The following is an 11,543-nucleotide window of genomic DNA, read 5'->3' as shown; positions in this document are numbered from 1 at the left end:
GGAAATGTTTGCACTACCAAACCTGACCCAGAGCTATGGCTGCTGCTTTGATTCCAGAGGGATCAGTAATTGAATGTATCTTTATGGTGTTAACACAATGAGGAACAAGGCAGCAGAATTCCACCATACTGACAGTCTGACAGAGCTGTCTGACAGAGCTGAGCCGTATAGTAGAAACACCACGTCGGGGGCCATTTTGACGAGCTCTCACAAGTTCGCAGCAACCATTACACTATTATGTAGGCTTCCACGTTATGCATTTAAAAAGGAGACAGGCAACTGCTGTAAAGTTAACTGTTTAATAAGCGTTAAAGGCGAAGACTGCAAGAATGTTAGGCCATAGAGGTTTTGCAATGAGTGTTCAGCCAGAGTTTACTACTCAGGTTTTGTATTTGAATGGGCAAGAGGAACCTCAGCAGCATCTGTTTCCAGACATAGGAATAAACTATTTTGGTAGTCAGAGAGGACATGACTATAACGTCTTACAAGTCAGCAGAATAGTTTCCTTTACTACATTCACTACTGTAAGAGACTATGACAGAGTCAATATAATTTTTTTTCCAGAACTTTTTTATCACAAAATATAAATGGCAAAAAAGCTTTTCTTTACTTCTAAACCATGGGATCATAAGATATGTCCAGATGATTAGGGTTTGACAAAGCAGTCAACATAAAATTAAGCATTTTCTTTTTTTGTTCTTTAAGGTAAGCATGCTGTACTACAGAGGACAGTTCACTCAGACAAACATATAATAAGAATAGTGGGGGGGGGGGGGGGGGTTGTAAAGAGTAGGATATGTTCACCTAGTCCCAGATAAAATTGGATATTAGTTGTATCACAAAAAAGCTTGGGCACTGGCAGACCCCATACCTCAGCATTTCCCAAACTTTTTGGTTTTTGCCCTAACACTACACAGCTGATTTAAATAATGAACTCATCATCAAGCTTTGATCATTTGAATCAGCTTTGTAGTGCAGGGCAAAAACAAAAATGTGCACCCCTTGGGATCCCCAGGACGCCAAGGGGTGGTAATGTGTTATAGGGCTATAGCGTTTGTCAACATGTTGATATTTATTGCTGGAAACTTCAGTGTAATGATTAGGCTATCTGTCATTGTTATTAACTTTGTAGTAACCGTTTATGCTACTGTTGACATCAAATCTTAGTTAGGTCCCTACTTTGACTAATAAACATGTTGCACTTATTCCACATTAGGGCAACTTATAACCCAATTTGATTCTGACAATATTATTGTTGTAGGTCTACTACAATGTTCCGGACATCCAAAGGTGAGAATAGAGGTGTGAAATGCGAAGTATTCACACACTGCCATATCTCAAAGAATAGTATTCCAGTCGTCCACTATGAGTACACTGTAGCTGGGGTCTTGGTAGACTGGTAGTCAATCGTTTTATAGCCCGTTGATTTTGAAAGGCTTTTTGGACAGGTGGGTAAGTTCCTTTTACGCACAGGTTGAAGCATGAGGAATGACAGAGAAACCAAAGGTTAAATGCAAAGAAAAATCGAAAGTATTTCGTGGGAGAGTGCCAGGGGCGTTTTTTTTTTACGTGAGATATTTTCTCCCTTGTAGATTACACTTGGTATCACTTTCCAACTTCATCTAGATACTTGCGGTTCAACTCTGCTTGCTCCTTCTGGCTCTCGATCCGCGCCATTTCGATCATATTTCTCAGCAGGTGGAAAGTGAGGTCGATGGAGATCGGCGGGTCATCGTTTCTCTTGGTCAACTCCACGAAGTCTTCCACGCTGTTAACCTCCTCAGGCGCGCGCTGCTGCTCAAAGGGCGGCAAACTGCGCGCCAGGTGACCGCCCCTCGAGCCCAGGGGCGTCACCTCAAAGGGAAACTGTGGCGGGAAACCTGTTTGCAACCGGGGATTTCTCAGCAAATAACGCAGTATATTTTCTCCGATAAGGTAGGAAACTGCGTCGCCAGACTTCTGGAACACCTCGTCCAGCTGACTCTTGTAGCCGTGGCCGTCGAACATGGCCAGGTTCTGTGGTCGACTAACACTGGGGGGGATGTGAGAGGTGAGGAGAACAGTGGCAAGGAGCAGGACCAGGGGGACAGGCTTCATAGTGCTGGACAGACGAACAAAACGGTGCCCTGTTATGGAGAGAGGTGTAAAAATATTAGGAATAAGCACTGAACTCAGTACGCTAAAACTTCAAATTGCACTTATGTGGCTATTGTGTCTAACGCAAATAGAAATAGGCTCATTCTTACTAAATGCTTAAAGGCAAACTTAAACAGCAATAAACAACAGTAGGCTATTGTAGCCTATTGAAACTTGCAAAACACAAAGTAGATCATAGACGAGGTTAATTGGCACACAATATACATAAATCGTTACTGAAACAAGCATGCACAGGTTTCTTTAGCTTTGTAAATAAATACATGAACCTATTCATTGTTTTCATGATACAAAAATGACCAACTAATTCCTGTGTACTTGATATTCTCAACTCAGCACCAGAGCTCTCAGAACCTCAAACTAAAAATGTGCAACAAAAGAAAGCGAAATGAACCACTTACTTGATCGCCTCCTGGTGCTGAAAAAGTCTAGAAAAGTGTCAATGGAGAACCCGGTACGAAAAGTCCCGCTAAATGGCGATTGTAGTAGACTGCCTCTGTCTGAACTGTTATATACATCCAAGATAGCTCCATTGACGTCAGTGCAAGTGCATAAACTGCTTGTAAATGAGGCGACTCCGTTTTAAGTAAAGGCAAGTGTTTTGGAGGACAGCTCACAGCTGATGCTGTTGACCAAGGTCTACTGGATAGAAAAGGCATGACAGTGTCTGATATTCAACTCTTAAGTTACCTACCTCAACCTGTCACATTAGCCCTAATTAAGTCCACAAGGCAAAACCAGTTATTGTTTCACAAGGTGTTGCTATGCCTCTAGTGAAACTGGAATGACAGAACACAGCAAAAAACACACATTTACTTACTAAAAACAAAACAATTGTGGACGTTAAAACTAAGTGATTCGTTAAGGTGTAAATCTGCACAATGCTACTATGAATCTGGTCTCTGAATAAAGTAGTCTAGAAACGATGAGCTGTTGTCGTGATGCCTTTATGCATGGTTTAACATCTTGGCGAGGCAGAGCAGAAGCGCACAGTGGGGAAACGTGCAGAGGGCGCAGAGAAACCTGTCCATGGTGCTGAAAAGGTTTCCGTTTGTAATGCACGGGATGCAAGTCGATTCTTAATTAAAACGACAAAAAAATAGAGGAATAGGTCATATTTAGCTGATAAACCCGCAAGATGTATATACTGCACTGAATACAGGGGTGAAAGTAAGGCGGTACGGTCCGGTACACTCTAGAAATAAAAGGTTACTGGAGTATCCTTTAGGAATTCTTCAAATTGAAACTGTGGGGGAACCCCTACGAGTTCTTCACAGAACCCTTTAAAGGGTTCTACAAAGAACCCCTTTAAATGGATCCTCGAATAACCTTTTGAATAACCTTTTGGGGTTAATATCTGAACTACCCCCCCTCCTCTATTATTATTAATAATAATATGCACAACAGTAACACAATATTTTAGTTGTCAGTGTTTATTATGATTTTAGTGGCAAAGCAGAATAAAAAAATCAACATTTTAGGTAAACTCCCAGTAGAGCCAAAAGTCCTGTTGATGTTAATGTATTGATGTTCTCCGTATCGATAGCCAGAATGATTTTGCAGTGCACGGTTTCCTGTTATATTCATCAGAGGTGTAGCGAGAGTGAAGTCTGTGAATCCAAAAAATAGTAATTATACAGATGTTTAACAAAACATGCACACGACAGTATTCATACCTTAGTTTTCATGGAAAATGTAAATGAAAAAAAATGTTTTGATGATGGTTTTCATACACATACCTTGTCCATAATGTAGAGGCCTATGGGATTTTCATTGAAGAGGTAAGATAGGAGGATGGTACATATGATCTGCATAACATACCAATAGACATACCTTTGTACTGCGTCCAGGTGAAATAAATAGTGGAGGTATACTGTACTGGTGAAACGTGAGCCTATCACAATGAATACAACATGAGGCCTATGGGAGGCCTATGGGATTTTCATTGAAGAGGTAAGATAGGAGGATGGTACATGTGATCTGCATAACATACCAATAGACATACCTTTGTACTGCGTCCAGGTGAAATAAATAGTGGAGGTATAGTGTACTGGTGAAACGTGAGCCTATCACAATGAATACAACATGCCCAAAAAACTAAAGGCTATTAGACCATTATTTAACATTACTGCATGTCAGCCGCATGAAACATTAGTGAATTGACTGGAAACCGGGTGGTATACGCTCCAAATTGAGTTGTGGTTTGAGGTGAACGCTTGCATTTTGTCAAGGCGGAGATGAGTGGCCGAGACCGAGGCGCGCGTGGATAACAGTGGATGCATCAATTCAGGGTACAAGTGTAGTACACGTAAGTGTTTTGTAAATGATGTCTCTTTCCATTCATCAAATTTCGGGTGCACAGTGCACTGTTGGGGTTTGGATGGTAAAATAATTTGGAGTGAAGGAATGTGTGCGAGTAGTCTACACGAGCGGCTTTGTTAAGTGATTGTTTGACAGTCAGATGAAAACGTCATGACTGGTTGTATTAATGCCACTTTAAAAGGTAGAGGCGGCGTCTCCATAAGGCTATGTGAAGCTAAGGTTTCCCTAAAGTAAATTGAATTAAATTGCCACAATTATATAGCCTAATTAGCTTACTCTTGTCTATACAGAAATAAATAGAATCATGTTGGACAACAGCCAGGGGCAGTATGGCAGTATTTAAAAAAACTACTTGGAAAGCAAATGGCTATTGCTGTAAACAATGGCGACCGTCATTCAGGGCAGGTGGGGCTTACTTGTAATTCATTTTTTGGGGGGCTTACTTGTTTTGCATGTTATTTTGGCATTTATACTTGTCACATATCAATTTGCAAACAATGTAAAAAATCTAATAATAATTGAGTTAATAAAGCCGCATAAAAACATGGTCTCTTTTTTGCATTCTTGAGTAAGGCAGCTTCAAAATGCAGGTGTTTCAGCCTAGTCCAGTGCTTTCTGTGGTGGTGGGGCAGCCAGCTGAAAATACAGCGCATAACTGTTGGCAATGTTCTCTAGTTGCGCCATGATTAGCTCAGTGTTCTGTCACTCGTGGGGACAGTACGTCACCGCCAAGTCTAAGGGTGAAAATTCAAGCCTCTTGGGTGCTGCCATAGAGTTACATTAGAAGTGCCCATCCAAGAAGGCTCAAGGTCATAGGCCACAGATAAAATTACATCAAATCACATTATATCGACAGTAGCTTTAATTGGACTGATCATCGGTGCTCATCGGCCATTGGACATAAACATTGGACAACAAGTTGGAAATCGCAAATTCAACAATGAGGTGTTTGGAAGAAATCAGTGACAGTGGCTAACTGCAAGCATTGCAAAGCAATCACTAGCCTGCTATTCAGTGGAATGGCTGTGTGGTCCCAAATCTGGGATTAAGTGTCTCTTTTCCAAGTTTAAAACGACAACCATTCAATATTGGGCATGCTGTCAATGAAGCATGATTTGTGCTGCACTCAAAACAACTGTTAACTCGGAGCTGCGAAAACTTGATTTCAGTGAGTTCAAAACAACTGGGAATTACGGAATAAACGAGCTCCGACTGGGAAATACGGAATTGTAAGTCGGGAACTCGGGTCTCTTTCTAGAGCTACGACCTGAAGATCAATGACGTCATCATGATTCTACCTTGTTTTTTTCCGAGGTCACAGTTGTCTTGAAAGCACCCTAAATCCACTGCATTCCAGACTTTGATGACAAAATTTGCCCACGAAGGACCGCCGTGCCACCTTCCTGTTCAAGTGAGCACAGCACAACAAGGTGAATCAAAAAATGTATTGTATGCTGCTGTATAAATGATGTAATATGCCAGGGAGATATGTATACTGTAGCTAAGAAAGTAATACTATGTGTATGTTGTGTAGTAAGCTGTTGGTAGCCCATGTGCCTCACCCTAATAATTTAGTCTAGTTACCCCTCTTCATTTCACCTACTGTTCTTACTTGGTGGTGCACATGTAGCCTATAACCTGTTTTAGAGAAATGTAATCATCCCATTTTTTAAGAGCTTTCATTGTCTGCTTATATGCCCCCTTTATTTATCCTACAGTTCTGACTTGGTGTACAGGGAGAACACTGTAAGAACGGCCCATGTTCTGAATTCAGTCACTGTACATTTCAAAAGTGCTAAACAAATAGTTATATTGACTATGTTTGTCCTAGCTCACTCATTGATGTCTCAATCGAAATTACGGATTGCCTCTTATCCGCTTGTTGTCCCCTTATGCCATAGTTGGTACATCTCAATTGTCATTAGAAACCACATTTGTTTAAGCAAGTCAGCCATATCAGCTATGTTTTTTTTAAATGCAGGCTGAATGAACTGTTTTGCTGCCAGACAAGCTTCCGCTGATAGCCAGGTGTAGCAGTGGTAAGATGTTGGGACTGCTGTTGGGACAGCTTTATGTAGGCCCTAACAGTTTGTGGGCACCGTTTGTCACCATTATAGTGCAATTAAGGTATTGTTTATTATTGTGTTGTGCAGTGGCTTTGGCATGCATCCCACTTTCTTTTCATTTTTTTTGCCCCACGAAGATTTACATGCTAAAATCACCACTGACTGTAAAGAGATGACAATGAAAAGACTCCAATCTTTATTTTAGTTAGCAAAACTTAATTGAGGGAACAGTAACTTAATTGGCACTAGCAGAGAACATCGGCCATATCCCCGGTGAGTGTGCATATTCACTGTCTTTATTATTGGGTCAGTGGCACTTTTGTTTGTTTTTGGACAATAATTTCCTCTTCCAGCAAATATTCTATTTGTGTCTCACGTTTTTGTTGTGTCTCCCGCAACATCGTTTTTATTCATCTGTTTGTCTGTGTCAGTAGAATAGGCTACCCTGTAATTTTGTAGTATTACAAAAAAAATTGCGCACATTTGGGTGTCCAGTACTGGTAAGAAATTCAATCTACTTTCACACCTGACTGAATATAATGACTATGCATTGAAAAACTAAGGCACCCCCCATGTAGTCGATACATAGTATGTTGAAGAAAATATTCCTCTTTACAGAAATAGGCTAATGGATTTGTTTGTTTGGTCCAAACAAATCTCTAAAACACTTTTTTTGTTTGGGAGAAGTTTGCAGACAGAATTTTGTTGACAGACAAAGCAGCATTTCCCAACTATCCCAAACAACAACGGTGCAAAGTTGGAGCAAAGCCACCCATGACGTCATCTTTGAAACAGAAGTTAGATATAAAAGAACAGACAAATACGTCTTTAATATTGAAATTCCATGTACAGTTTAAAAGTATTGTTTATACAATTTAAGCTTAATACAAAATAATAACATTAAAGTATACTGCTCCAAAAAATAAAGGTAACACTTAAACAACACATCCTAGATCTGAATGAAAGAAATAATCTTATTAAATACTTTTTTCTTTACATAGTTGAATGTGCTGACAACAAAATCACACAAAAATAATCAATGGAAATCCAATGTATCAACCCATGGAGGTCTGGATTTGGAGTCACACTCAAAATTAAAGAGGAAATCTACACTACAGGCTGATCCAACTTTGATGTAATGTCCTTAAAACAAGTCAAAATGAGGCTCAGTAGTGTGTGTGGCCTCCACGTGCCTGTATGACCGCCCTACAACGCCTGGGCATGCTCCTGATGAGGTGACGGATGGTCTCCTGAGGAATCTCCTCCCAGACCTGGACTAAAGCATCCGCCAATTCCTGGACAGTCTGTGGTGCAACGCGGCGTTGGTGGATGGAGCGAGACATGATGTCCCAGATGTGCTCAATTGGATAGAGGTCTGGGGAACGGGCGGCCAGTCCATAGCATCAATGCCTTCCTCTTGTAGGAACTGCTGACACACTCCAGCCACATGAGGTCTAGCATTGTCTTGCATTAGGAGGAACCCAGGGCCAACCGCACCAGCATATGGTCTCACAAGGGGTCTGAGGATCTCATCTCGGTACCTAATGGCAGTCAGGCTACCTCTGGCGAGCACATGGAGGGCTGTGCGGCCCACCAAAGAAATGCCACCCCACACCATGACTGACCCACCGCCAAACCGGTCATGCTGGAGGATGTTGCAGGCAGCAGAACATTCTCCACAGCGTCTCCAGACTCTGTCACGTCTGTCACATGCTCAGTGTGAACCTGCTTTCATCTGTGAAGAGCACAGGGCGCCAGTGGCGAATTTGCCAATCTTGGTGTTCTCTGGCAAATGCCAAACGTCCTGCACGGTGTTGGGCTGTAAGCACAACCCCCACCTGTTGACGTCGGGCCCTCATACCACCCTCATGGAGTCTGTTTCTGACTGTTTGAGCAGACACATGCACATTTGTGGCCTGCTGGAGGTCATTTTGCAGGGCTCTGGCAGTGCTTCTCCTGCTCCTCCTTGCACAAAGGCGGAGGTAGCGGTCCTGCTGCTGGGTTATTGCCCTCCTACGGCCTCCTCCACGTCTCCTGATGTACTGGCCTGTCTCCTGGTAGCGCCTCCATGCTCTGGACACTACGCTGACAGACACAGCAAACCTTCTTGCCACAGCTCGCATTGATGTGCCATCCTGGATGAGTTGCACTACCTGAGCCACTTGTGTGGGTTGTAGACTCCGTCTCATGCTACCACTAGAGTGAAAGCACCGCCAGCATTCAAAAGTGACCAAAACATCAGCCAGGAAGCAAAGGAACTGAGAAGTGGTCTGTAGTCTCCACCTGAAGAACCATTCCTTTATTGGGGGTGTCTTGCTAATTGCCTATAATTTCCACCTGTTGTCTATTCCATTTGCACAACAGCATGTGAAATTTATTGTCAATCAGTGTTGCTTCCTAAGTGGACAGTTTGATTTCACAGAAGTGTGATTGACTTGGAGTTCCATTGTGTTGTTTAAGTGTTCCCTTTATTTTTTTGAGCAGTGTATATTACTGGTAATGTCATCATTTGAAATGAGAACACATCCAGACATCTCAATATTATCTGGATGAGTACTGTTTAACAGCAGAGTAAGTCATTGTATGCATATGTCAACTACACTCTGACTGACTATGACATTTTTAATGTATATATATATCACATTTACTTAAGTACTCAGACCCGCAACTCAGTACTGTGTTGAAGCACCTTTGGCAGCGATTACAGCCTTGAGTCTTCTTGGGTATAATGCTACAAGCTTGGCACACCTGTATTTGCGGAGTTTCTCTCATTCTTATCTGCAGATCCTCTCAAGCTCTGTCAGGTTGGATGGAGAAATAGTTAAAACTTGGTTTCATCAGACCAGAGAATCTTGTTTCTCATGGTCTGGGAGTCCTTTAGGTGTGTAACGGTTGTCTGTGGAAGAAGTGGACCAAAATGCGGCGGAGTTAGGGTTCGTCATATTTAATACACGAACACTATGCAATTCACAAAAAACAACAAAACTGACAGCCAACACAGTCCTGTCAGGTGCAACCACAATGACAAGAACAATTACCCACGAAACACAAAGGAAACGTAGGCAACTTATGTGTGACTCCCAATCAACCACAACCCTCTACAGCTGTGCCTGATTGGAAGTCACACGGCCAAAATCAATGAAACAATAAAACACACACACTCCCTTCTGCCATGTCCTGACCCAACTACACCCTCTACTGGTCAGGACGTGACAGTACCCCCCCCCTCAAGGTGCAGACCCCGGGATGCACCTAAAAAAGGAAAACACAAGAAAATCCCCAATACCCCAACAAAAAATAACACCTAAACAATAAGGGAGGGAAGGGAGGGTGGCTGCCGTCACCGACGGCACTGTGCTACACCCTCCCTCCCCAACCCACCTATCCTGGAGGTGGCTCAGGTGCAGGACGTGGACCTCGCTCCACCTTCGGCGTTGCCCACTTTGATGGCACCGATAGCTGCGCCGGGCAGACGGGCCACTCGGGCTGACCCTGGAAGACGGACCACTCGGGCTGGACCGGGGGACAGGAGGGCCCCTCGGGCTGGGCCGGGGGGCAGGAGGGCCCCTCGTGCTGGGCCGGGGGGCAGGAGGGCCCCTCGGGCTGGGCCGGAGGGAAGGAGGGCCCCTCGGGCTGGGCCGGAGGGCAGGAGGGCCCCTCGGGCTGGGCCGGAGGGCAGGAGGGCCCCTCGGGCTAGACCGGAGGGCAGGAGGGCCCCTCGGGCTGGGCCGGGGGGCAGGAGGGCCCCTCGGGCTGGGCCGGAGGGAAGGAGGGCCCCTCGGGCTGGGCCGGAGGGCAGGAGGGCCCCTCGGGCTGGGCCGGAGGGCAGGAGGGCCCCTCGGGCTAGACCGGAGGGCAGGAGGGCCCCTCGGGCTGGACCGGAGGGCAGGAGGGCCCCTCGGGCTGGACCGGAGGGCAGGAGGGCCACTCGGGCTGGACCGGAGGGCAGGAGGGCCACTCGGGCTGGGCAGGAGGGCCACTCGGGCTGGGCCGGAGGGCAGGAGGGCCACTCGGGCTGGACCGGAGGGCAGGAGGGCCACTCGGGCTGGACCGGAGGGCAGGAGGGCCACTCGGGCTGGACCGGAGGGCAGGAGGGCCACTCGGGCTGGGCCGGAGGGCAGGAGGGCCACTCGGGCTGGGCCGGAGGGCAGGAGGGCCACTTGGGCTGGACCGGAGGACAGGAGGGCCCCTCTGGCAGTTCCGGGCAGTCTGGCCACTCTGGCAGTTCCGGGCAGTCTGGCCACTCTGGCAGTTCCGGGCAGTCTGGCCACTCTGGCAGTTCCGGCTCAGGATGCACCAGGCTGGGGAGACATAACGGAGGCCTGGCTCTGGGCGCAGGCCCTGGACTCACCAGTCTGGGAAGACCCGCTGGAGGCCTGGTTTGAGGAGGTGGCACAGGAGGGACCAGGGTGGAGAGACCCACTGGAGGACTGGTCCGTGGAGGAGACACGGGCTTGACCAGGATAGGGAGACCCACTGGAGGACTGGTCCGTGGAGGAGGCACGGGCTTGACCAGGATAGGGAGACCCACTGGAGGACTGGTCCGTGGAGGAGACACAGGCTTGACCAGGATGGGAAGACATGCAGGAGGCCTGGTTCTGGGCGTAGGCACAGGACGTGCAGGGCTGGGAAGACATGCAGGGGGCCTGTTTCTGGGCGCAGGCACAGTCTTTACCAGACAACCAGCACGCACCTCAGGACGAGTATGGAGAGCTGCCTCAGGTGACATCAATCCCACGACACGCTCATTAGGGCGAATGCCGTACTTTATGCACCACACTAGCAGCTCTCTCATCTCTCTCTCTCCTAATTTCCCCATTAACCCCGTCACAGTCTCTGCCTCATATCCCTCGCTCACCTCCAATGTCATCCCGACTGGCTCTGGTTCCGACCTCAGCTCCACCGACTGTCCCGTGTGCCCCCCAAATTTTTTTTATTGGGGCTGCCTCTCGCGCTCGTTGCGCTCTCTCTCCTCGTAATAGCGCCTCTCCGCTCTCGCCG

The 11,543-nt window shown here is 46.1% G+C and overlaps 1 protein-coding gene across 1 annotated transcript; it reads right to left on the bottom strand.

Annotated features, from left to right (window-relative positions):
* Window positions 1–79: 79 nt before the first annotated feature.
* On the bottom strand, window positions 80–2,881 carry LOC106571442 (UI). The gene is made up of 2 exons (XM_014144548.3): window positions 2,556–2,881; window positions 80–2,126 (listed from the first exon to the last, which is right to left on the bottom strand). The coding sequence occupies exon 2, from the start codon at window positions 2,095–2,097 to the stop codon at window positions 1,606–1,608; it is 492 nt and encodes a 163-aa protein (XP_014000023.2). The 5' UTR covers window positions 2,098–2,126; window positions 2,556–2,881; the 3' UTR covers window positions 80–1,605.
* Window positions 2,882–11,543: the final 8,662 nt, after the last annotated feature.

This window comes from Salmo salar, chromosome 15 (assembly GCF_965601325.2).
Source record: "Salmo salar chromosome 15, fSalSal1, whole genome shotgun sequence".
In the NCBI taxonomy this organism is placed as follows: Eukaryota; Metazoa; Chordata; class Actinopteri; order Salmoniformes; family Salmonidae; genus Salmo; species Salmo salar.
The sequence above is the reverse complement of the archived record's forward strand: the minus strand, read 5'-3'. Positions and strand labels throughout refer to the sequence as shown.

Coding starts and splice junctions, on each gene's coding strand:
- LOC106571442 (XM_014144548.3), bottom strand. CDS start 2,097: ATGAAGCCTGTCCCCCTGGTCCTGCTCCTTGCCACTGTTCTCCTCACC.